Below are 26973 nucleotides of genomic sequence, written 5' to 3' on the forward strand. Positions count from 1 at the left end.
CTTTTGAAAGATTGTTCATGATTGGCGTCAACATATTCGGATCTGAGGAATGGTTTGTGTACAAAGTACGGAATAGATGCAATGGAATGTTCCTGGGAGTTCTGTTTCATATCATGTGAATCGAGACTGGATGCTTGAACAGGACTTGAACAAACATCCATCTGGACCGAATTTCATGCTTGAGTCTATGGAATTTGGATGATGGATTTGGATCCCTAGAAGTATATATAAAAGTATAAGTTATGTAAAAGTACAAATAAAAGTATATATAAAGGTATATATATATAAACAACGAAGAATGGCTGCTGTCAACCGTTGAATACCGATGTGTGATAGTGTCATCCATCTCCCATTATTCTTTTGATAGCTTGAATACTGAGCTTGAATACTACTCTCTACCACCTCCCTAGTATCGGTACTCTGCTACCACTCGACCACTCCATCAGTACCTACTTATTATTAACACCAACACACTCGTGCTTCATCACTCCCCCCTGTGTTTCTAGTCTTCACATCTCAATTGTCATTTGTAAGCAAGCACATAGGGTTTATCGAAAGAACAACATACATATCCATGCCAAGCATGCGCAGTGATGGCACCATGAATACTTTTTCCTTTTACTAACCAGGGATATGATATATCACACTCATACTAATCATAATTTATGGCGTGTCAATGACCACTTCAACTTGAATATATGACCAAAGGGGGAAATCCGGCACGCCAAAAAAAAATAAGAATCGGTCAAAGTTATTATTTGACTGACGACGGATGGACGGATGGATCAATTCCACATTCGGTGATAACGAGAGCGGGTAGAGAAGTTTGGGTGGATCGTAAATTTCCACATGGCATGTTTTTTCCATCACACGCTTCGCATTTCTACAGAGGTATCCCTTGAAAGAGCCTCATAGGGCCGTGGGACGAATACGGAGTTATGGATTACATATTACATCGTAGTCTACCTACCACTGGTCACCTACTGGTATGGCACCGATATGTATTGCGGTTGTCGCCGGGGGGCAGTTTGGTGTCATATCGTATGTATAACATTTCGTTGATCTGCTGAAGATTTCCTTCTTATGTTGTGATCACTCTTTGGGGGAGAGCATCGCAAGTCGAACCAAGAAAATCTTGCTTTTGGTATTAGTCATCATGGAGCCTACCTAGTGTTATGTATTGCTTATACAACTACGGGTACCTACCTACCTATCTACCTGGCTACCTAGGTAGATATGTGATGTGTTATTATTCTACAAGAAACGGTTTATCATAGTGGCAGCGTATAGATATCTACATCTAATCTTCGGGGGACAGATAGCTGTTGGCAAAATTGCAAATAATACAATACAATGAAAGTAATGAATGCAATGAATATAATGAATGTAATGAATATAATGAATGCAATGAATATAATGAATGCAATGAATATAATGAATGCAATGAATATAATGAATGCAAAGCAATCAATGTAATGTAATCAATGTAATGCAATCAACATAGTAATACGAAAGAAAAGGAAAAATATTCACAAAATAAGAAAGGGAAAAGCCGCTGAAGGGTTCTCTCTCATTTACGCCAATAATTATATAAAAATCCCAAAAAGGACCCTGAAAAAGAAACTCGGACGAAAGAAGCGGCACGATGACTTCACATGTCTTACCTTACTGCATACATGAACCAATCAAAGTGATTCCCGCGCTCACTCCCCTGAAAATGAGTGGAGAGTCCATAAAGTTGTATAATGGCATTTTAATAACATAAGGTATTGAGCAGTCAGCCAAACAGTCCGGAGCTTAGGTAAGCTAAGGGTAAGGGTAAGGTTGAATTGGGTGGTTATGCAATGGTGCTCGAGGGACCTACTGGTAATAATTAGATGAATTAGATGAACGGATAATGTCGAATTTAATATAAAAATTTCATTTTCTCTAGTTATAAGAAGTTGGTCGGATACCCAGTAACTGGTGTTACATATATACGAGTACATCCATCCATGAGGATTCTCCATATCTATCTACCCTACCTATCATAGAAGCCTTTCATCTTCTCCGTCTACGATATACTCCATGCCCGGTATTCCAAAGTCTCTTGTTGTTGCGCGCGAGTGGGGATTTCTTTACATATCATTACTAGAAGGATTAAATGATGATGAAAGCAGGAAGGTAAGCCTTCACCTGCCGACCAGGAAAGGAAGAGGAAAGCCATATCCAAGCATTCCCATGGTCAATCCTCTGTAAATGGAAGGAATATATCAGATCTTTTTCCCTTTCCAGATTACTCAGGGGTTTTCGATGGACGTTCATATTTCCAAAAAAGTCAAACCCAGTCGAATCAATCGATTCAACCATCTACGGAGTACAAAGTCCATAAGCGATTGATTGATGATTGATTGATGATTCACATTCTGTGAAATGAAATGGAGAAGCACGCACGGTATGAAAAAGAAGAAGAAGAAGAAGAAGAAAACAAAATGACGAGGCGGTCGTCAATTCAATTGTATCAAGGTCTACCTAGTACATGAAGAACGTCAATCCCGGATGAATGCCGTGTAATTAATTTGATAAGTATGTAGGTGATTGTCTTTGCGGACGCTTTAGCCGCAGGGAACAAGATACGGTGTATGTATATTATGTGTATATTTAGAGGTTGATATATCAAGTGGTTGGTGTCTGTCTCGCCACAACAGAAAAACATGTGATGTCCTGGGATTTGAAGATTGCGATGAGGGAATTGCATATGATTCCGAGGGTGTCAATATTGTCAAGGCTGCGATGAAGAATGGGTATTCTGTTTGGATCACGAGATTGCTTGAAGTATAATGAATAGGTAATAATGATAATGTATCTATCTACCTACCTACTAATAAGTAGCTACTAGGAGGTATTTACATAAGATTGGAGTCAGCATCAAGACAAACTTCATTTCCATCATCTTCCGCACACCGACATCACATTACATTGTCGGGAAGCCTCATCGACGTCTTTTTCTTTATGGTCGGAGTGGTCGGCTTTACGGATCGCCGGTCATGATTCACAAAGACAGGGCTAAGAATGAACTTGATAAAAGTTTATTTGTGTTTATGGAAAGGTTTCTCCAATTTCCCCAATCACCGGTGAACCATGGATGAGATTTGATTCCATACAAATCGAGCATTGGACGACATGTTTTGCCAAGGGCTTGCTCGGATCGATCCCCCGGCTCTTCCTTTCCTAATTTAGCTGTTTCAAGGTCCCGATAAGGAAAGAAGCTCTCCCCGCTTTCTTGTGTTCTGCATTGATTCCCTTCCCCAGCCATTCCATATCGTAAACACTCTCTATAACAATCAGCATTGAGCATTCACCATTGTGTTCGGCCTTCTTACTTCTTCTCTTTTGGACAATTTTGGATCTTTTGGGGGGAGTTTCTTCTTCATCGCAACAATCTCCGACGATCTGGCACGCAGGCAAAAGAAGTCTGCTGCAAGACCACGATCTTATCCGCAACGTCTTCCTCTTCATTCTACTCCTCCACCTCCATCGACTCTGATCCCAAGAATCCGCGCAAAAACTAAAGCCAAGAACACATTTGCGAATTTTGTTGTTCCCCTAGCTGGGCTTTTAACCGCGGTATCGACGCGTCTCTACGACATGGGTGCCTCTACCAAAAGGCCGCATGCACAAGGACATGTTGGCGTAGCAGAACGAGTATTAAATATGTGCTCCCCGTCAACGCGACAAGTGAATGATGAGGATTCGGAAGAGGCGCCGCTTCTTCGTAAAGAAGCCAGTGGTTCCGAGCACTCGTCATATTCTACTTCTGACTCTTGGAAAGGCAAAAGTCAGAAGGCGAAATGGAGATGGTTTGTTCAAAGTACTATGGGGGTTGTGGGTGTTTTATTGGTAACGATGATAATTGTTACCGCTTCCCTATTCTTCACCGGTATGAATGTTTCCATTTCCCTCAAGCACCACTGCATTGCTCTCATCCATCCCCATCATTTAAGACCGCCCTCAATTCTACCTCGTGGTAGGATTATTCTCAGATGAGACACGATCACTGACATCTAAAATCGACACCTAGTTCGTTCACCTTCAAAGCAAATCCCTCAGCAAAGCACATGCGACTCCGCAGCATGCGTTCATGCCGCTTCCGAAATTCTCAACAACCTTTCTCCCAAATATACAGAGCTTGATGCGTGTTCGAATTTCGAAGAACTAGTCTGTGGTGGATGGAGAGATCATCATGATTTGAGACCCGATCAAGGTGATGCCTTTACAGGAACTATCATGAGTGAGAATTCACAAACTTTGTTGAGGCACATACTTGAAGGAGATTATCCCAAAGAGTCGAAAGTGAGCATTTTCCCACGTCATCCACATAACGTAACTAATTTTATGATAGCACTCAAGCTTCTCTCCCGCCATGCTGTCGTCATCTCCCGCTTCCCTGGATGAAGAGAATTTTGATAAGCTCAAGGCAGGCTATAATGCATGCATGAACGAAACCAAGATCAAGACTGTCGGCATCGCTCCTTTACAAGAAATCACGCAGCAAGTAACAGATATGTTTTCTGTTACAGACAACAAGCACTTGTTCATGAAGTCAGAGGACCATAGCAGTCTTACAGACACTATAGAATACATGGCTAAATTGGGCTCTTCGGCACTTATATCATCTGGTACCGGACCTGACGACAAAGACCCCGACACGGTCATCGTTCAGGTAGCACCGCCTTATAGAATCGGTCTCCCATCGAAAGAGTATTACGACAATGAAAAGGTAGTAAACGAATATACTCAGACTATTGCACAAGTCATACCAAAGTTTTTACCACAGCATCAAAACAGTAAGGGTCTTGATCGTGACAGCATTGCTGCACAAGACATAGCAACAGATCTTGCCCGTGATGTAGTTGCTCTCGAGAAGAAATTGGCCGCTGCCTCTCCAAACAATGAAGACAGAGATGACGTCACGAAAACTTACAACCCAATGTCCCTTCAAGAGGCTGACAAACTGACACCACAAATTCATCTATCCAAAATAATTCATAGTTTGATTCCTGCAGATGTTCAACTTGATCGATTGATCATTGCATCGCCAAGTTACATGCACGCATTATCAGAAGTACTGAAAACTACTTCAAAGGAAACATTACAAACATACTTCGTATGGAAGCTTATTCAGACATTCTATACAGAGATTGAAGCAGATGAATTGAAGCCATATCGAAAATTTATCAATGAGCTTCAAGGAAAGGATGCGGATTCTCAACCAGAACGATGGAGAAGTTGTGTATCGCATGTTGATGATGGACTCGGTTGGATTTTGAGTCGATTCTTCGTAGAGAAGGCCTTTTCTGCTGATGCCAAGGACTTTGGAGATCAAATTGTCTCTGATATCAAAGAGATGTTTATTGAAAAACTCAAGGCAACTACATGGATGGATCCTAGTGTCATTGATTTGGGCATTGAGAAAGTACACAAAATCGTTCAGAAGATTGGATATCCTACACAGGTACGTTTAATGTCCAGTATGAGGATGAATGAATTTATATACTGATGAATGAAACAGAGCCCAGATATCATGGATCCCGAGAACCTTCACAATTACTACCAATCTGTGCAGGTATCCGAATCGGCTTATTTCAAGAATGCCTTGAATATGAGACGATTTGATATTGCGCGTGAATGGTCCAGTCTAGGGAAGCCAGTCGATAGAAATGAATGGGGTATGACAGTACCAACCGTGAATGCATATTATAACCCACCTGGAAACGAAATTGTTTTCCCAGCCGGTATAATGCAATTCCCAGTTTTCGATGTAGCCGTTCCTCAATATCTTAGTTACGGTGCTTTCGGAGCTGTTTCTGGACACGAATTATCTCATGCATTTGATTCTACAGGTCGTCATTATGATCAGAATGGCAACTATACTGATTGGTGGACACCATCTACGGTAGCTGCATTCAAAGAACGTGCTCAATGTTTCATTGATCAATATGGTAACTACAGCATTCCCGGCCCAGACGACAAACCTCTTTATGTAAATGGCAAACTCACCTTGGGTGAAAATATCGCAGATGCTGGAGGACTTTCTGCTTCTTTTGCTGCATGGAAGAAACGTCAAGGGGAGAGTAATGAGAAGAACCAAAATCTTCCGGGATTATCACAACATTTCTCTCAAGATCAATTGTTCTTTGTTAGTTATGCTAATTGGTGGTGTGGAAAGACCACGAAGGAAACGGCAATTAATAGACTGTATACCGATCCGCATGCACCAAAGTGGGCAAGAGTATTGGGTACAATGGCTAATAGTCGAGAATTTAAGGAAGCTTTTAGTTGTAAGGAGAAGGAACCGGTTTGTAAGTTGTGGTAGGGAAATTTGGGAACATTGATTTTTTGATGGGATGATTGAAATGGGTATTGGATTGTAGGAGTTGTATTATGGAATGGGATGGACAAATTGTGTATTGGTATGTGTATGCTTACGAATATGGGCATGGGGGTAATATGATTCGATTGGAACAGGATTAGGATAGGTAACACAGAGGAGTAGGGTCACTGGATGAGGAATGCACATGTACGAATATATTGTATGCATAGGAACTGAGGCATTATTGTTTATTACTGTGCTGTTTGCATTTGTGAATGTGGATGTGAATGTGTTGGTAGAGATTTGTATTTTTTATATTGGTAGAAGTGGGTTGGTGGCAGGTATCAACATCGAAGAATTCTGAAGTAGAAGAAAAAAATCATTGTTTGGTTTTATTCTGACTAAGTAAGTTGTTGATGTCGTATCGTAATGTGATTATAGTTTGATGTGATGGCAATGAGGATATTATAAGATGAGTGCTGCATGCTAGCCCGTCGTCGAGATGTGGTTCACACTTGGGCTTGGTATGCGATGTGAAAGTTGACACAAGATTTAGTATGGGGATGAGTGGTGATAATAATGATTGGGACATGTATGGATGGATATATGGATGGATGGATGGATGGATGGATGGATATATGTATGAAAGAAATATTGAAATTGAAAATGGGCAAGGCATTTGTGATGGGAGGGGAGATCCTTGTGGTAGAATTGAATGGAGAGCGAAAGGAGGGATTGATGAGGAATGTGTGTGGTGTGGTAGGTAGGTAGGTAGGTAGATTATTGTTTATATGTGTGTGGAGTATAGAGGATAGAGATGAAATGGGAGGGGCTGAGAGGGAGAGAGGGAGAGAGATTCGGCAAATGCGTTGTATGGGGGAGAAGGGGGGGAAAGGGGAAGGGAGGGGAGGGGAGGGGAGGGGAGGGGAAGGGAAGAGAAGAGAAGAGAGCGTAAGAGAGGAGAATGAGGAAGGAAGGAGAAGGGAAGGGAAGCGAGAAAGGGTTTGAAGAGAAAGGATTTGAAGAGAGGAAGAATGGTCATGGATAATGATGATGATTGTAAACCCTAAGTTCAAACTTAAAATAGCAGGATCGAGAAAAGAGGCAGAGAGAAAATGGAATTGAATAGAAGAAGAAAAGAGAAGAAGAAGAAGAAGAATAGGAGAAGAGGAGAGAGAGGAAATATAAATGCGGAGCAAAAGTTTTCAAGATCAACTCATATCTCTCTTCTCTCTATTCTTACCTAGATAGGTATCTATTTACATCTTCATTATATCATATTACATTATATCGCATCACATTATATTATATTACTCCTACTCTTCACAATTTTTTCTCCCCTACCTCCTGTATAAGGATATATAAATAAATAAACATATCATTGAATGCTCAAGCCCACGTTCATTCCCCATTTCCATTTTGAAACCCGCACTTCAATATTCTCAATTCAAAATATTCTCAGACCCAGAAATTCCTCAACGCATAGATTCCCCATACAGACAAGCATTGAAGTATCAAAGTATAGTCTGCACAGAAGAATTTCTCTCGTCTGATTTCTTTTCACTCATCTTCGAGACTCCAGAGAGAAGGGGAAAAAGGGGAGAGTCAGAGATTAGATAGTAGATGTGTATATTCGACTAGAAGAAGCCGGATGAAGTTGTGGGACGAGGAAGCGAGAGGAAGGAAATGAAGAAGAAGTGGGTTGAGGAAGCGCGGTGAAGATGAAAGAGATGGGAAAGGAGATGAAGGAGAAGCGAGAGATGGGGGAGCTGGAGCGACTGAGAAGGGAAGCGAGGGGATAGAAAGGGGGAGGTGGGAATAAAAAAGAGGAAGGGTAAGAAAGAGAAAGGAAAGATAGGGCAGAGGTGAGTTAGGAATGGAACAGGAAGGGAATATAGGAAGAAAGACAGAATAGAGAAGAAGGGTAAGAAAGAGAAAGGAATAGAAAAGAGGAAGGGGTAAGAGAGAAAAAGAAGAAATTAAGTAAAGAAAGAAGATAAAGGAGATGGAGAAGGGGGAGATGGCAGAGTTGAAAGACAGGTGAGATGGGGAATCGACATAGAGAGGAGGGGATGAATGGGAATGGCAAAGGGAAGAGAGGGAAGAGAGGGAAGAGAGGGAAGAGAGGGAAGAGAGGGAAGAGAGGGAAGAGAAGAAAAGTAGAGAATGGTAGAAGGAGAGAAGAAGAAAAGGAAAAAGGGGGCGAAAGATAGAAAAATACAATATAACAAATTCAAATAAACCCGTGGACAATAGAAGAGATGGGAGAGCTATTTTAATATCTAAAACTAAACGATGGAGTGGAATTGTTTAGAGACTTGCTAGTACTTAGTACAGTATCATCAAAGGCTAGTATACATAATGATTAAATACCTGATTGTGAGAGATTATATTGTTAGAGATAGATAGAGTGAGTTGAGAATGAATTAAGTTGTTCAAGTCTCTGATCAAATCTTTTCGACAACTTGCTAAAGTCTAGTACAGTATTGTTAGAGACTAGTATATATCATGATCGAATACATGGTTTTAAGAACTTATATTGCTATAAATACCTAGTATGAGTTGAGAATGAATCGAGTTATTAAATCCCTAATCTCAAATTTAAGTTCATATCCGATACACTGCTTTCAATACACCTTGTGATCCATTCGCCATCAAAACGCCACCCACAGCCGAAATCCCCGAAAATCATCATTGTCGTATACGCGTACATATATAACATGACACGCAAATCATGATACATCTTCCCCGGTCCCTGTCCTCACTTGAGATTCCCGAATAATCGAGAATCTAACATCCATTCCCTTGCTAAAACAAGAAAGACTCCTCCATCAAAGCACTTCAATATCTAGAAGATCCCAAACCCAATTTCTGTTTCTTAATTCGTGGAATGATTCCAATTAAGACCAATACCGCACAAACAATAGTTGCCCAGCTCTTAATATGTAATGCGTTAACATTAAAAGATGTCCATGTCGCCGCTGCGATTGTAGCGAGCATTAGGAGAAGAACGAGATATCCACTCAATCGATGATACTTATAGATGGATTTTGCGGTTGAGATATCGCCATATAGAGAGGGAGTAAAGTATTGTGTGAAGCCGACTAGAGCTTGAATTAGGAGGAGTATATAAGTGATCAAACCCACTAGAATCATTAGTATTATTTTCAGCTCCGAGATCTGAGTAGAAATACATACGAATAGCATGAGCTGATTCAAAATGTGTTCCATTGTGTGCAAACTTATTGACTTCGATAACGACGAGACCGGCGATGAGAAGACTACTAGCTAATGCATTTATCCCCGCATGTGCAATAGTACCCTGACGTTTCTGTGTAGCGGTATGTGTAGGTTGTAAAATGAGAATTCCTTGGGTAAGAACCAAGAGGGCGGCAGAATTGAGAAGAGGATGTGCCGAGAAGAGTATTAATGGGTAGAGCAAAATGCTAGCCCAGATATGAGCCACGAGGAGGAGAAGTCCGACTTGAGTTATGATTGCTGTACCTATTGGAGAATTGGTGTTAATTATCGCTGTGCTTTGGTTCTTCGAATGTTGTGAAGGGTTGAATTACCAAGTGCAAGATTCCAATAGAGTGGACGACCTTCTTGTTGTGATGCATCGCCGGCTCTTCCGATTAGAGGCTCTTCTTCTCCATAAGCAGCTTCATGAGGATCTGGACGTTCTCCTGAAGTTACTCGAGGATTTTGTGGGATTCCTGTTGCGGATGCCATGTTAATTGATCTTCTGAAGTAGAATAATCCTTTTCAAATGCTTGATGTATGTATTTCAGGCTGAGATGGAGATTGATATAGAACCGCGTAAGAAAATAAGAAGATGAGAAAGTAAGGAACTTGTAAGATATTCGTCCTACCTATATTATAAATACCTGGTACGCATAAGATCCAAGGCGGCCTTAAATAATACACATGACATGGATTTTTCGATCGTCAACTTGTTTGTACTCTGTAGTACGATTTGAAGGAGCATAATGGCGTCAATGAATTGGGATTGCGGGGAGAGTCAACCAATCATGGAGCTTGGTTCTGTAAGCACTTTCTGTGTTAAGATATTAGATAATCCCCCTCGTTTATCACAGAGTCCGGTCGCATATTGCGCAGTGATTATTGCTTGGGTGTCTAATTGTCATTGATATACGAGGAGGGATGGACGGAGGGAGGAAGAGCAAAGACGGGGGAATGTGGAATTATTATATATATATATACATGTAGTATATCTTCATTATCCCATCTACCGTGTAGGTATGAAGAGAAGAGGAGTGACAGATAAGATGAGCTGAAGAAGGACAACGTGATATAGAAACTAGTAGGTAGGAATTCTGGAGTGGGAGATGTCAATCTGGGATGGACTCTCTTCACTCTCATCGTGCAAAGTTTCTGAGAAAAGTACTGTTGTCGATACATTGGTACATGGTACATATCATCAAATGATTCATAAAAGATATATGAAAAAGTACATCGTACAAAACTGTCGATATGATACTCATACATTTATTTCATAGGGTCAAAGAGTCAAAGAGTCAAAGAGATAGGTAGCGGGGCTTATCAGAGGACTTATCGGAGGACCCCGATATAGGAAAATAGTATTATTACTCGATGGAAATTGTAAATTTCCAACATCATCTAAAGTTCTATTTTGTTTGATTTTTCTTGTCGTTGTCCTTCTTCTTCTTCTGTGGTCTCTTCCTCACATTACTCTTCTGAAACTTCTCGTCCTAAAATCCTTTCTTCAACACACCTCATTCAATATGACTTTCGAAACCGAATACAAGACGGAAGATGTTGCTGCAACTTTGGTACCATCGGATGGGATTGATACGACTTTCCGTTCATCATGCATTGGTAAGTAATACTTTATCTTGTGTCGCGTGGCTTGAGATATGAACGGCTGGAGGTTTCGCAAGTCACAGATGACTTCAGAATAGAAGCTTAAGAACAGAACAGAAGAGGAAACTCTTGATTCTTTCAGTGAACAACATCTACAATTCTATAACAGGCATCTCAAGTGGGAGTCAACTTCTGCTGCCAGAAAATGCCCTCACCATGTGCTCAACGTTTCTCCAAAGTCATATAAAATATCACACATCAATCATTTGGCTAACCCTCCACTCTAGATCTGATATCTGGAAGTCTTGGTGGAAAAGTACTTTCATTCTCAGATGAATGGTTTGCGGAAGCAAATAATCTTCTGACTCCTACCCCACCCATCAGCCAACCAGGAAAGATGGTATATACTGGTGCCTGGTATGATGGATGGGAAACACGTCGACATAATACTGAACCTTTTGATTATGTCGTAATTCGTCTCGGGGTTGCTTCCGGGACGGTTGAGGGAGTTGAAGTTGACACAGCTTTCTTTTCTGGAAACAATGCACCTGCTATCTCCGTCGAGGGTGTATTTAGTGAAAATGACGAAGAAGTAATTGGATGGAAAGGTGGACGAGGAAAATGGGAGACAATCCTTGGTATTCAAGAGTGCGGTCCTTCTCAAAGATTCGGATGGAAACTTGCCATTCCAACCACAAAAGCGTACACTCACGTGAGGCTCAACATGTACCCAGATGGTGGAATTGCTCGATTCAGACTCTTTGGTCATGCCATACCCGTTTTTCCAGAAGACAAGAATGCCATCTTTGATTTGGCTGCCGCTCAAAATGGAGGAGTTGCTGTTGCTTGTAGTGATCAGCATTTTGGTGTTATTGCCAACCTTATTTTACCTGGTCGTGGAAAGGATATGGGAGATGGTTGGGAAACCAAAAGATCTAGAGGAAAAGATCATGTGGATTGGGCTATCATTCGATTAGGAGCACCAGGAACCATTGAGAACTTGGTTGTCGATACAGCATTCTTCAGGGGTAACTTTCCTCAAAAAGTCAAGGTTGAGGCTATAAACTGGAGTGGCGAAGGGGAGCCGAGTAGCTCAGCTGACGGATGGACTGCGGTTGTTGAGCCCAGTAAGACCAGTGCTGATAAGGAGCATGAGTTTGAATCCTTGGTGAAGGATAAAACCTTTACACATGTCAAATTAGTCATGATTCCTGATGGAGGAGTAAAGAGGATTAGGGTTCTAGGAAAGAGAAGTGTTTAGATCAATGAATAGAGCACGTGGAATAGAGGCATAGTAGAAATACTCAAAGTCCCATGCTGCCATACAAGTTGTCTTATGTACATTTGAAGTCAGAGAAAGATTCTACATAACTTATTATTCATTGACAGAAAACAAAATAAGGCTGAATACTGCCCAGCCGAGCCAGCCTGCATCCTTCGTGGTGAAACCTTGTAAACGCTTGGACCAACTTCCAAGATGCGATGCCTTCTATTATGCGACCCTTCAATCAAAACATGCCCTGGCTCCGACATCATAATAAATGCAAGAAAGTCCAAGTTGCAACTGACCACAGCAGCTTCCCTGTGGAACCAACAACAGTTCCAGATTTTGTTACACCTCCTTGAATGACAAGTTCTGCAGGAAAGAAATTCAATTCTCATAAGGTTACAACAGATGTGTACAGGTTACATGCAGTCTTTCTGCTGTTGTGATGGACATCGAGGACCTTCATGGAGATATAGGTGGATTTGGGGAGGAAAGGGTAAAACCAAGACCACTACCTGATGATTTGCCCAAATCACTTGACGATCGAAAAAATGTATCGGCAGAGTATGCACCTGAGACTGAGATGTATGATGCATGGCAAGGTATGACAATTCAATGCAAGAGGGACAAAATTAACCAACTAACATCTTTAGGACAATCGCAATTCTTAACAAACCCGGTTCTTGCCAAACCGCTTGAATTCAAGAATCTCTCACTCGGAACTGACGAATTCGAAGACGATATTACAAAACAAAAGATAGGGGAGAGTGACAACAGACTCATGGAAATGTTGGCCGCTCAAGCAGCACATCGGGATGGCTCAGCTAGTGAGGATGAAGACGCTGTCGCTGCCGATGACAAGCTTTCAATCGAAGAGAAGAAGGATATATTACAAAAGGCTTTGAACATGGCAGCTAGTAATGGAGATGTTGATCGCATTGAGAGAATTCTTCAAGGTAAAGCAAAAGACCTTATTGATTTGGATGCGCCGGATGAAGAAGGTACAGCGCCATTGATATACGCAAGTTGTTTTGTGAGTTCTGGCCACGTTTGTCGTATGATTCGAAGCAACTAACGCTTGCGCAGGGTCATGAAGCCGTTGTAACGGCACTATTAGATGCTGGCGCCGATGTCGACAAACAAGATCGAAATCAATGGAGTGCTTTGATGTGGGCAATGACAAATCGACATAAGGGTATAGCGAAAGCACTTCTAGATCGGGGCGCATCTAGAGATGTCAAATCATCAACGGGTAGAACAGCATTCGACTTTATCGCTCCAGATAGTGAAATTGCCGATTATCTTCAGGATGGTGGTTATCATATTGGCAATGCGGGTGTAACGGACGACTTTTACAATCCTGGATTCTCCCAAGATCGATTCGAAGAGGAAATGGCAGAAAATGAGATGCGCCGGCGAATGATGATGGAGAGTGCTAGAGATTTAGAGGTTGACTTGGGTAATATGGGTATTGACGATCAACCTGAGTCACCAGAGGAGTTGGAAGAAGAAGGACAAGATTTCGATTGGAGTCGATGTTTACATGATCAAATGTTCGTGTTCCAAGAAAGTGAACTCGGTCGAATCCTGGATATCATCATCACCAACATGTCTCCTCAACGATCGCCGTCTCAAAAACCCGTGCCGGCGAACATGATATTTCTCAGTGCCAGGTATGCTCATTATCATGCAAGTCATGATCTCCTGGCAAAACTCCTCATTAGCGCAATGGATAAAATCAATGATGTGGTTGAAACACATCAATGGGACATGACGATATTGGCTTTCTGGATTTCGAATGCTACATTATTATTACATTATCTGAAGAAAGATGCTGGATTATCTGAGTCAACATCCGAATTTCAACTTCAGCTTGCGGAATTAATCAATGAAATATTTATCTTGATTATTCGAGATGCTGAAAGGAGAATGGATAAAGTCCTTGATTCTGCCATGTTAGAACATGAAACTATTCCAGGATTTGAAGACGTTACGTTTCAGAATGAATGGAAGCTCTTCAAGAGAAAAACGACTGTCAAAGAACTACCTATTGAAAAAAGATTTCGACCACCTTCTCCAAAGGCGAGGGCCAAACCATCACCTCGCAATGTTACATCTTTATTATCCTCGACTCTTTTTGTACTGGATCTATATGATATACATTCTGTCATTACTTCTCAAATATTGGCCCAACTACTTTACTGGCTAGGAGCGGAACTTTTCAATCGTATCATGTCTAATCGAAAATACCTCGCACGAACTAAAGCAATGCAAATACGTATGAATGTATCTAGTCTCGAAGAATGGGCACGAACGAACAATCGACAACCTGAGCATTATGAACATGGGTCTATGACTTCTAGTGGAGAAATGACTGTTGAGGCAACACGGCGACATCTCGCACCTCTAGTCCAATTACTTCAATGGTTACAATGTTTTTCATCTTTGGGTCAAGACGATTTAGAAGCGTTAGTTGGAACATTACAACAACTCACGCGACTTACACCCCAACAACTAATACATTCGGTAAAACATTATCGAGCTGAAGTTGGGGAAAAGGGTTTACCAAAAAGTGCCATGAAATATTTAATCAATTTGCAAGAAGAGCATAGATTAAGAAAAGAACGTCAAAAACGCACTTCTCAAGGTCTACGCATGAGCGCACCATCTACACCAGCTAGAAAGGGAAGTAGCAAACCATTACCCGATACCCCTGATTCAAACGGTCGTGGTGGAAATGCTCAATCTCTAGATGAGGATTCGTTTGAGGAAGATGATGATGCGCCCGAAAATCTTCTCTTAGATCCAGCTCTTATGCTTCCATTTTCATTACCTTCGAGTACGGATATGTTGATTAGTTATGGAGCGGGATTTGGAGGAGTGAATAGAGAAAGAGAAAGAAAATATATACCGACGGTTCCGCCGGAATTTTTGGCAAAGTTGGATTTGAGCGGAGGAAGAGCACATTCAACGTATCATGAGAGAGATTGGGAGAATGAGGAGCTCTGATGAGGACAAGTGGTTGAGGAGCATCAGTGGAAAATCGGGAGATAAAAGATAGCATTTATTGGTAGGCAGGCAGCATGGCGTGGCGTTTTTTTGTTGGCGTTTGTCATGATGGATGATATTAGTGCGTGTCGGCATACAATACTGAACCATGTCAAATGATTTGATATGGATTTATGTCAAATGGTGGAATTTGTTTTTCTGTGCGCTTCTTTGAGAAGAAAAGAGATAGAATGGGAGGAGAATTCAATGCAGTAGGTTTGAATGGATCGCATATCCTTATATGGTGTGATATGAATGATGCTTTTTTGTGTTGTACGCAATAGAGATTTATGTTTGCGTTGTGTGTAAGAGGGTGGAGAGGAAGAGGTGAGGGGAAGGGAAGGGAGAGAAATAGAAGATTTATCAATTATTTCTTTCCATTATTTTCCTGGTCTTCTGAAACACAAAATGAATCGGTGGCTGTGGAATTGAGAGGTATTTAGGTGTATGTGTATATGTGTATATGTGTGTGTGTTACATTCGGAATCGGAATTGGAACCGGAAGGAGGATTTTTAGTTTATTTGACTTGTTATGATATGATATGGCATGATATAGGACGGTACGGGACTTGAAGGAATGGATGGATGGAGGGAGGGTTGGATGCCCGACGGCTAGATAAATCGGGGCGGGTTTGGTGGGAGGTGGTAATGTGGTAATGTATGTATGTATGTATGTATGTATGTATGTATGTATGTATTATATCGATTTGGGTGTGTATATATGTATGAGTGACATTTTTTTTTCTCCGGGGTTGTACTTGTAACTGTAGGTACTTGCTAGGTAATTACTTACTAGGTAGAGTTAATAGGTATGTATGTAGATATTTAGATATATTTTCTCAGGATAAAACTATAATATAATACAAATCCACGCTTTACTAATTTTTATTTCGATTGGAGTTGAGATTTAATATTCTGATATTTTAATCTTTATTTTTGTTTTGAAAGGGCGAGAATGGTAATGTGATCTTCTTGAATCCTATACCATAGAAGTTGTGAGCGAGGTTGGGGTAACTCGGTAGAGAGCATGACTACCTAGATATGTACCTAGTACTTAGTAGTTAGTTAGTTAGTTAGTTAGTTAGTTAGTTTCTTCATGATTAGAGTTTAAGTTGGCTTGTTTGGTTTCTTTTCCGTTCGAGATACACTACTAGACTAGGTAGGTGTATAAGCTCTGCGGTGCCGTGGTGCGTGGGTGCTGGGCTGGCACGGCTGGATGCTAAACTAAGGCTTCAAACTTTGGTTTGGAGAATGTTTTGATGTTTTGGGAGAGGTGGTGCTACTTATTTAGTGTCTGTTGGTCTACCGATGGCTATTTGGGTAAGGGCTGGAGTGGGTAATTTATCTGTGCGTGGATGTATGGAGTTGGGGTTGGTATTGAGGGAGCGGAAAGGGGGATGGGGGATGGGAAGAAATGGAAGAGGGCTGATGTAGAAGGAAGTACTAGGTAGGAAGGCAGGCGGAGATTTATAGATACCTACCTAGTAAGTAGAAATGATTTGAGTGAAGGGGCTGAGATTATTATCTATGATACAATAGTTAACTACTATAGATATCTATAATGTGGTTTAACACCGAGTGCACCATATCACCGAATGCACCACTTCAAAATACACCAAAATGTTACGACGGCATCCAACATACCGCGTCACATGACATAAACTACACGTGATGGAGCGTCAAGGAGCTTCAGCACTCCTGAAGCGCATTACGATCCTTAACAATCCAATATATTGGAAAGGTCCTAGGGATTAGGATAAAAAACAAAGGTTTATATAAGAGAATGGGTTTTATTATAATATAAAGCTTCATGCTCAAGAACAACCATTAGTTTTATTATTATAATTATGAGAATTGCAACTAGTTACAACCTTATTGAATTCCTACTTGAAGTTTAGATTAAACCATCTCGAGAGAACTCTAAACACTTCCACGTAACCCTAGAGGCAGCTCCCGTAACACAAAATTAGCCTTTTCCTAATATTCATATTTTAATACTTAATCAATATTTTTTAAAAAACAAAAAAGATTTATTAATAAGAAAATATTTTTTATAAAAGTATTAAGTTTCTATATAAAAATTTCTATTATATTCTATAAAAAGTGGAAATTGTCACGATTTTCGTTACAAAAAAACTATTCCTATAATAACTACTATATTAATTCAAATTTTTAATAAATAATTAAATTTTTATAATATTTATATAATTAAATGTTACAATTTCAAATTTTGAAAAATTATATTATTAAATAAAGAAAGTGCACGGTTACGCACAGACGTATTTTGTATGTAAAATTCGTGGTGCACTCGGTGTTAAACCACGTTAAATATAGAATGATGTATACTAGGTACTCACTCGTATATATGGAAGAATAAATAAGTACCAGATATTTACGGGGGGGAGCTACTTTCTACTTTCTTTTCTTCTCTTTGCTTCTCTTGTTCTCCTTCTTCTCCTTCTTCCTCTGCTTCTACTTCTTCTGCCTCTCCTTCTTCTGCCTCTTCTTTCTCTCCACAATAGAGTTCTACATCGACCGTGACCGACATATCAAAAGACATGATGTAATACCATGAGACCGACAAACCCGTAACCTTATGGCCTTTTGTCATAGCGACCATATCATATTGAAATCACACGTTATCATGATATCATTGTCGATCGGATGAGATCAAGTACTTACTTCAACATGTTCATGAAGTTGGTATATCATGATAAGTATCGTTGGCATGACTGCTGATGGATAAAAATGACTATGAGATTCTGAAAAGACGGTCATGAAGAAATCTTCTCTTGATGTTGATCAGGAAAAGGTATGGTGAGAAGACATTTCGAATGGAGTGCGTGGTCAATGTTGGTCCACCAGATTCTATCAAAGGAGTCAAAATGGGAATTTGATGTCAAGTGTAATGAAGTCTCTTTTGATTGAAGAGTCAATATTGTTTTGCTCTTTCTTCTCGACTGTATTTGAATGAACAGTGACCTCGAAAGAACAAGGTGATTGGGATAATCGATAATCGATAGTTAATCGAATATTAATTCAAGAATCAAATTTCCACCTCAATTATTTCAGCTACATATATTTAACAGAGGGAAAAGAAAACATTGATCTTGTACTATCAATTCTTGGTTTACCCTTCTCTATATCGAGTACACGGATCTCAAGATTACATTTCTACAGGATATATCAGAGATTCTTCCCTCTATTAAGGACAATTGACATCTACATCCGAATCACCTCAAGCTGTGCGAATATCAAGCCGAAGAGAAGATTCCTCCTCCAATCCAAATCCATATTCCAACCCGAGTACTTATTCCAATCCGTCTGTCTACCTTTCATACCCACATGAAGCTTGCCCAGGATTACAACACAGCACTACCTACAGCATTATAATACATTACAATCATCATATCAAATCACAGAGAGTGCCTACCTGCAAGCCCTGCATAGCGTAACACAACACCCGCATCACAACATTGATATCTTACGACCAGACCACCAAAAAGTAACATTGCCAAATCCCCAAAGCGAAGAAGAATTGGTCCATCTAATGATAATCTATCAGGTTTTCTTCAAGTTTCCTCAGTTGATACTTTCAGGGTGAAGATTTCTAATATACGAGTAACCTTACCGGCGCGAATTCCTTCGGGTCTTGTGAATCTACCTCTCTCTTTCTCTCTGTTCCTCCCTCCACAACAAAACAACCCAGAACAACGCAACAAAACAAACTCGATTCTTTGCACCTCAGATAATGAACCATGGCACTCAATGCTCACAGATTCGGAAGTTTTAGAAGTATTCGAAGAAAGTCATCTAACAACACCAGACACAATACCAATCCTAATCCTAATCCTAATCCTAATACCGGTACCCCACAAGTTACGACAAATATAACGACCAATAATGAGGGACCACCAGGGCCACCATCAGAGCTAATTGCGATGAGATATGAAGATATGTTCCCTGGAGCAAGGGCACCAATTCCCGTCACTGTTGCACCTCCACTTTCTCCACCTACAGATACGCATCCTGCATTTCGACCACGATCAGTGCTTGACCAAGGTCATGAACTGAGAACATTACAGAAGGAGGATAATACCAAGAGAGACTCTGGTCTTGCCCCTACCACCAGTACGAGTGCTCGAGATGGTGAAGGAGCTTCGATTAATCGTCACTCTTTTAATACCGTCGATAATGATAATGTCTTGGGAATCAATATAAACTTTGATTCAAAAGTGGCCATGGCAGAACCAAGCAGCACAAGCTCCACTCCACAAGTTCAATTGAGCGATGTGCAATCACCCGCATCACCAAAAGCTCCAAGTTTTATGAAAAATGAAAGCTTGGGGTCTTCTGCAGGGTCCCTGAAACGATGGAAAACGAAGAATGGTAATTCCACCATCCCTACCAATACTGGTAAATCTATAGAGTTTCCAGGCGAGCAATTTTCACCCATAACCATTCCAATCCCAAGTGAAAGTTTATTAGAAGACGATTTTATGCAATCAATGTCTTTTTCCAAAAGAGGGAGTATCATGTTAGGGGGAAGAAAGCCAATAAGTGGTCAAGCGCGCACAAATACGACGCGAAGGTGGGTGGGATCAAAGCCCCGTAGCGTACCAGCTAATTGTGCTGACAAGAGACATTCATTAGACAACCTAGCTTTTCTATGTTAGCCACAACGTCGCCATCGATCAAAGTATTGTCGGACGATTTGGAAATGGAGTCGCAAAAGGTCAGATCTATGTATGAGTCGGGGTCGGGCTTCGACTGGCGTGACGGGAAAGACGACTCAATTGACAATCGTTTGACAGCTGGAGGGGAATCGATACCCGAAAGACCTGTTACGTGAGTGTGGAACTGCTTACTGATGATTGCGCTCTCCACTAATTAATTTTAGGGCAAACAGTTACTTGACTCCCAATGGCATTGGGGTACCACAACGATCCGCGAGCGCATTGTCGAATAGAAGACCTGCCGAGTTAGCTGGAGGCATCGAAGATTGGGAAGATGTGAATGGGAAAGATGTCGATAGATATGGTTTCATCAATAGCGGGAGGACTACCACCAGACCCGGCACACCGGAACCCAAACCACCACAACGGGTCTCTACTGTACTGCAATTAGCCTCCGAGGCACCACGAAGAAAACGAACATTTGGTCGATCGCCATCTACCGCGAATTCTCAGAAGGGGTTCAGGCGTGCGCCTAGTCGAAAGGTTTCCGCGAGATCATTAAAAAGGACACAAGGGGATAATGCGTCAATACGAAGTTCGCGAAGCTCTCAACTTAGACAAGCTGCCAATCGATTACCGGGAAATAAAGATAGAAGGTGGATGGACGAAGCTGGTGACATGTTGACTCTACCTCCTGGCTTGGCTGATATTGCTGAAGAAGTGGAAGGGGGGAAAGGGGCAGAACTGATGAAGAAGAAAGAATCCGAAAGAACAGAGAAATGGAGAAGAATGGCTAAAATAATAAAGGGCAAGGATGGAGAAGGGATGGTTTTCGAATTCGACACGAAGAATTCCAAGTTGATAGAAAGGACATGGAAAGGGATACCAGATCGTTGGCGCTCTGCAGCATGGTATTCCTTTCTTGCTAGTTCAGCAAAGAAGAGGGAAGATAGCGCGCAGGAAGGAGATATAATCGAAGCTTTCCATAAGCTACAAGATCAAAGTTCGGCAGATGATGTTCAGATCGATGTTGATGTTCCTCGGACGATCAATAGTCACATCATGTTTAGACGAAGATATAGAGGAGGTCAGAGATTACTCTTTAGAGTTCTTCACGCTTTATCACTATACTTTCCTACTACTGGCTATGTTCAGGGCATGGCGTCATTGGCAGCTACTCTTCTGTGTTATTATGACGAAGAGAAATGTTTTGTCATGCTCGTACGGATGTGGACTTTGCGTGGGCTAGAGAAATTATACGAACCAGGGTTTCCGGGTTTGATGGCTGCTTTAGATGAGTTTGCAACTACGTGGCTAGATAATGGTGAGGTTTCGGCTAAGCTGGTAAGTACTTGATTTGGTCCTTCTTACATACAATACTGATTATGATAGAACGAACTTGGTATTGAACCCACAGCATACGGTACTCGATGGTATCTCACTCTCTTCAACTATTCCATTCCTTTCCCAGCTCAACTCCGCGTTTGGGATGTCTTCATGCTTCTAGGAGATGAAGATCAATCATTACCTTACAGCAAAGAAAGACCATTTGCAGGTGGTTTGGATGTTATTCATGCTACTAGCGCCGCTTTAATCGATGGTACGAGAGATATATTACTCGATAGTGATTTCGAAAGTTCAATGAAAGTCCTCACGAGTTGGATCCCAGTCAAGGATGAGGAATTATTGATGAAGGTCACGAAAGCGGAGTGGAAGTTACATCGAGGGAAGAAGAGAAGTTGAATTGTGATTCAAGAATAGAGAAGAAAAGATACCCCAGTTGAGTTTATCAAATCGACATCACATAGTCATACATCTTATCAATGTATGACTGACACGATGAATATTTTCCTTTGTTTTAATGTCTTGATGTTTTGGTGGCATTTTGTCCACTTCTTATTTGTTTTTGATTTTTGATTTCTACGGAGTAGTTGCAAGAGCGTCTTTTTACTACTGCATTATACCATACGTGTTTGGGATGGGATTTTATAATACCTGTTTTAATTTGGTGGCTTTCTTCTTCGAGCAGGAGAGGAAGAGCGAGGGAGATGATGGGGATTATTTCTTTACTGTATTTTTATAATCTCTTAGGGGAAGAGGGGTTCCAAGCAGGATATATGGTCGAATGACTATAGATATATCTGTTTCTTTTTGCCTATAGGAGATTGATTGACTCGTTGTTAATTGGAATTGGATTGGGAGTTGGACGGATGGATGGATGATTAGAGAAGAAGAGAGAGTGATTAATGGATGGAGGAAGGAAGAGGGGGGTATTGGGATTGATCGGTCTTTTGTTAGGGAGATGTAATTTTTACTTTGGGACGAAGGTGGAGATGGGGGAGATTGATGTATTAGAGTTCATGTGATGCGAATTGTGGATTGCGATGAGAGGGAAGGGGGAAGGGGAGATTGAGAATGGAGATTGGAGGGAGGGGGGAAGATAAGATACAATGGAGAGCTTTAATTGTATTATGTATTGTATCGTATGTCGTGAGATATTATGAGAGAGAAGAGAGTGGAGGGAAGGAAGTTCAAAGGAGATAGATGGTATAGTAGATAGTAGATAGAAGAAATTAAAATGAAAGATTCTGAGAGAAAAGATATTGTTTTGAGTATGTGTGGCTCTTGATTGGTTGGTGAATAAGTGGGTAAATGGGTAGTTGATGCATTTATTTCTCTTTTGGGATTTTGGGTCTTTGGGTCTTTTTGTAGGAGGGGAGGGAAAGGAGGGAGGGGAAAGGGGAGGAAGGGAGCGTGGTATTGTATGGTTTTATATAGTGATGTGGATGTATTGATTGGATTGGATTGGATTGGATTGGATTGGATTGGATTGGATTGGATAGATTTAATATACTGATGTACTGATATACTGATGTACTGATTTAAGGAATTGGAAAATGAAAAGATGGAGATGAGAGATGTTGAGATAGATAGATAGATATGATGATAATAGAGATAAAGTAGAGGTGTTGAGATAGAGATGAAATGGAGAGATGAAATGCATATATGAAGGACAGATAATAGGATAGCGATAATGAGATAGGTTCGATATGAGAAATTGGAGATCGGTATAGTGTAGTGAAGTAGGTGGGAGCGAAGTGGGTGAAAGGGGATATGGGGATATGGGGATTTGGTGATGGGAGTTGATAGTTTAATGTGATGCTTGGAGGAAAGGATGAGGGAGGAAGAGGAAGAGGAAGAGGAAGAGGAAGAGGAAGAGGAAGAGGAAGAGGAAGAGGAAGAGGAAGAGGAAGAGGAAGAGGAAGAGGAAGAGGAAGAGGAAGAGGGGAGATGGGTTTGGGTTTGGGTTTGAGAGAAAGGGGAAACGAGAAGTGGGAAAGGAAAAGAGGTTTAGCTGTATAGATAGAGAATGCGGATGGGAATAGGAATAGAAAGATGGAGAGTGGTTTGATGGTGATGGTGATGGAGTTTGGAGTATAGTGAGAAAAGTGAGAAAAGTGAAAGATAATTTGAGATGGAAGATTAAATATAGTATGGAAGAGGGGAAGCAAATAGAGATACATAGGGGTGAGCTTTTCTGGAGGGATTTAAAAGGGGGGGAATCTGATGATTGTGGAGTATATAGGTATTGGTATACCTAGTTTGTATAATCTCGTACGCAAAGTGAGAGGATGAGATGGAGGGGAGATAGAAGGAGATATTCTGTATCAAATATCTATCTCTATCTACCAGATACCTACCAACCAGAAAGAGATACAGATGGAGAATCAAAATAAGGATAAGAATGAGCGGGTGAGCGCAAGATATATGTACATAATTTACGAAATGAATACTTGTCACAAGTTTATTTTGAGATTTTTTTTCGAGTGAGGATTAATTGGGTATGTGTGGAGGAATGGGAGAATGGAAGAATGGGGAGGGTGTTTGTATTGTTGTTGCTTGGGGGGGGTTATAGGGATTTTGGGGAGGGGGGGAGGAGGGGGGTTGGAATTGGAATTGGAATTGGAGTTGAGAGGAGGGGAGAGGAGAGGATGAGGGGATAGAAAGGCCTGGAGAATTCAAAGGAGGTAAGGGAGGGGAGGAGGCGAGGAAAAGGAGAGGGGAGATTGTTTGTTATTAACGAATAATGGGTATATGATTTGGGCATTGAGGCGTGAATGTGGGTAAAATTATATCGTTTGAGTTATTCATGTTTGATTATTTTCTATAGGAGTCTATGAGATTCTTCATGTTGAGGATATCTCTATCAGGACTGTGAGATTGTTTTTATCTGTGTTGTTAGATAGACTGAGATTTATGTTTAGATCTATATAGAGCTGAATCTATGAATGGTTGATGTGTATTCTAACAATGGACAGTGGAGTGGAGTAATACGATTACTAGGTATTTATATAGGTAGGTAGGTTTGTGACGCGATATGATGTAATATGATTGAGAAGCTTCTGATGCTAGGTAGAGGAGGAGTTACGAGGGTCTGGGGGAAAAGGGAATGAACATCTCGCTTAGTCTACCCTGTTAAAAAGAGGAGACAATAAGAGAAAGGAAGTTTATACTGATACATACAATTATGCAATGAGGTGATGTGTATATTGTGTCAGGATATGGATTAGAAGGAGTTTTATCACCCATCTCGTGAATATGATATACAACTATGTTGTAGGAATAAGGTAATTTTGATGCAGATTTTGATGTAGATTTTGAGATTCTATATTCTCCAGACGGGAGAAAGGAGAAAGAAGAAAGAAGAAAGAAGAAAAGCATCTTGTAAAGACCATGAGCGAGTCTATATATTAACTTCTGTGAGAGATTTCCGAATTCGCCTTTTCGTTATTCTCAACTCTCGAGAGGATATCTCAGGCCTTGTGGATTATGAGGATATTGTACAGGAATTGAATTGTATAATCTTGACAGGTTATGTTTAAAAATGAGAAGCAGAAGTAATCATGAGGTCGATTTCTAAGAAGCATTTGCAAAAGTCATATTACTTCAATTCCTTGAGATCAATAGAAGAATAGACTCTAATGTTCGGTACACACGTTGTTTTAAACCCATTATATCTAGCAACACAGATGTAAAGGGAATTCGAGAACATAAATTCTGAGATTTTAAGGATTCCGCAAAACTAGGGCTTCAATAAGTGTTGTGTTGTGTATATGATAATTGATGTTATGCCAAGTTGGTGTGGATTTTTGGGTCGAATGGTGACTCGTGAGATTCAGACTTTCGGGAGGATGGTTCATGCAAGGCGCTTGTTGATGTTAATGTTGATATTAAGGAATATTGTCTCACATTATATATAAGAGATTGTGTGTATGTTCTCATCCAGTGATTTGACAATAATATGAGTTGGTGGGATTTCAATGGAATTACGATTCTGCTTGTTTGTTCTGAATTTCTTCTATGATATTTCCGAATGCTTTGCGACGAAGAGGTTGTCATGATGTTTTGTGTAATAATTGTGGATTATGAACTAGAGAGGTAACTTACAGCGAAGAGAACGTGATGAAAAACACCATTTCAGGTGAGATTCACGATTACTGATCGAGTGTTTTGATTCATTTCTATTTTCAATTTTCCACAGAGGATCTCATACTCATGGGTCGCCTGTGAGTAGGTAGGTTATTCCTCATAGGAGATTCTGAGGATTTCAAATGTGTGTATTTAGATATATACGCACCGCAAGAGCGGTCGTACTAGTTATTGAAGTTATCACTAGATGAATGCACCTAAATTTCCGTCATTCAATCCGATTCCGTTGGGAAAAATCGATCATGGACTCGAAGAAGATCCATACTATCTCGACCTCTCCGTCTCATAACCTACTAGTCAGAATGTGCAAGTGTTCTTCTTCTAGACGCAACAGGAAATCTTGCTTAGGGCTTTATTCCTCGGCTTGTGTGGGAATATATCGTCAGTGTGTATATGCGTCATCTTTCGAAACCTCGCTCGTCGATCTCAATGGACGTCCTTGAGTTCTTAGAGGGTTTGGAAGGAGATGTTATGGATAGACTTGATCAATCCAAGATGTTTCGAGAGTATAATGTATAGAAAATCATAAATGTAGCAGGTGTACAAGTCAAATGGAGACAACCCCTGAAAACGAGTCAAACTGCACGAGGAAAGGTATGTGATGCTGTTATTGTAGTATAGGAATAGAGAAAAGAGTGTTGAAATTTTGATGCATTCTGGAATAGGCATTATGGTGTATGAGGGGATGGGTTATTTTGTTGAGTATTACTGTAATTATTGGTATGATGGATTTCTATTGTCCAATCGAACTCATACTTATATTCTTGTATGCAGAAGAGAATGATGGAACAATATCGAGCTACTTGTGATATTGGCGATTGTATTCCCACGGTAAAACCATTTTGGTGACTGCTACATGAAGCATTTGTGGCATCAATCAATCAGAAATTGAAAACCCGAGAACTTGGAGATGCACTCCAATGTTTGAATACATGGTTGCTGTATAATTCTTGGGCCGGATTGTGGCTAGAATTTCGAATCGATAATGTGGATGTACATTGGGTATGATGTTGTTGCTGACCTTCCTGTGGAAGATTGGGGAATGGAAGTGGAATGGGATTTCCGTGGGCAAACAGGTGAGTATAAACTTAATATAAATTGAAGGCGATTTTCACGGATACTTTGGGGACAGATAAAATTAGATTACCTGTTTCTAGTCCATCAGTCCTTTTGGCCGTAGAATTTGCGCTGAGTGTGGCAGAGAAAACTTCGGAGATGGGAGTTACCCACATGGATTTTGTGTGTGAGGCAGTGGAGGAGAAGCGCCTTTTGCCCGTCTTTATCGGCTAGCTAGA

The 26973-nt window shown here is 40.7% G+C and overlaps 6 protein-coding genes across 6 annotated transcripts; 5 read left to right on the forward strand and 1 right to left on the reverse strand.

The window, feature by feature from the left end:
• Nucleotides 1–3627: 3627 nt before the first annotated feature.
• EAF01_002211 (uncharacterized protein) lies at nucleotides 3628–6355 on the forward strand (the record flags this gene model as incomplete). The annotated part of the gene is made up of 4 exons (XM_038910462.1): nucleotides 3628–3919; nucleotides 4061–4332; nucleotides 4382–5494; nucleotides 5552–6355. 4 exons carry the CDS (start codon nucleotides 3628–3630, stop codon nucleotides 6353–6355), a joined length of 2481 nt encoding a protein of 826 aa, XP_038773384.1.
• Nucleotides 6356–9193: 2838 nt separating this feature from the next.
• Nucleotides 9194–10084, reverse strand: EAF01_002212 (uncharacterized protein; the record flags this gene model as incomplete). Its single annotated transcript, XM_038910463.1, has 3 exons — nucleotides 9194–9498; nucleotides 9551–9856; nucleotides 9925–10084. The coding sequence occupies 3 exons, from the start codon at nucleotides 10082–10084 to the stop codon at nucleotides 9194–9196; spliced, it is 771 nt and encodes a 256-aa protein (XP_038773385.1).
• Nucleotides 10085–11118: 1034 nt separating this feature from the next.
• Nucleotides 11119–12458, forward strand: EAF01_002213 (uncharacterized protein; the record flags this gene model as incomplete). Its single annotated transcript, XM_038910464.1, has 2 exons — nucleotides 11119–11212; nucleotides 11485–12458. The coding sequence occupies 2 exons, from the start codon at nucleotides 11119–11121 to the stop codon at nucleotides 12456–12458; spliced, it is 1068 nt and encodes a 355-aa protein (XP_038773386.1).
• Nucleotides 12459–12909: 451 nt separating this feature from the next.
• Nucleotides 12910–15473, forward strand: EAF01_002214 (uncharacterized protein; the record flags this gene model as incomplete). The annotated part of the gene is made up of 3 exons (XM_038910465.1): nucleotides 12910–13066; nucleotides 13118–13497; nucleotides 13551–15473. The coding sequence occupies 3 exons, from the start codon at nucleotides 12910–12912 to the stop codon at nucleotides 15471–15473; spliced, it is 2460 nt and encodes an 819-aa protein (XP_038773387.1).
• A 3382-nt stretch (nucleotides 15474–18855) lies between these two features.
• Nucleotides 18856–22234, forward strand: EAF01_002215 (uncharacterized protein). Its single transcript, XM_038910466.1, has 5 exons — nucleotides 18856–19017; nucleotides 19078–20103; nucleotides 20166–20360; nucleotides 20413–21532; nucleotides 21581–22234. Exons 2-5 carry the CDS (start codon nucleotides 19271–19273, stop codon nucleotides 21929–21931), a joined length of 2499 nt encoding a protein of 832 aa, XP_038773388.1. The 5' UTR covers nucleotides 18856–19017; nucleotides 19078–19270; the 3' UTR covers nucleotides 21932–22234.
• A 1129-nt stretch (nucleotides 22235–23363) lies between these two features.
• EAF01_002216 (uncharacterized protein) lies at nucleotides 23364–23629 on the forward strand (the record flags this gene model as incomplete). Its single annotated transcript, XM_038910467.1, has 2 exons — nucleotides 23364–23495; nucleotides 23552–23629. The coding sequence occupies 2 exons, from the start codon at nucleotides 23364–23366 to the stop codon at nucleotides 23627–23629; spliced, it is 210 nt and encodes a 69-aa protein (XP_038773389.1).
• Between the last annotated feature and the right edge of the window lie 3344 nt (nucleotides 23630–26973).

This window comes from Botrytis porri (assembly GCF_014898465.1).
Source record: "Botrytis porri strain MUCL 3234 chromosome Unknown BPOR_003, whole genome shotgun sequence".
NCBI lineage: Eukaryota > Fungi > Ascomycota > Leotiomycetes > Helotiales > Sclerotiniaceae > Botrytis > Botrytis porri.

Coding starts and splice junctions, on each gene's coding strand:
- EAF01_002215 (XM_038910466.1), top strand. CDS start 19,271: ATGGCACTCAATGCTCACAGATTCGGAAGTTTTAGAAGTATTCGAAGA. Junction 20,104..20,165: donor CGCACAAATACGACGCGAAG/GTGGGTGGGATC, acceptor GACATTCATTAG/ACAACCTAGCTTTTCTATGT. Junction 21,533..21,580: donor GTGAGGTTTCGGCTAAGCTG/GTAAGTACTTGA, acceptor TGATTATGATAG/AACGAACTTGGTATTGAACC.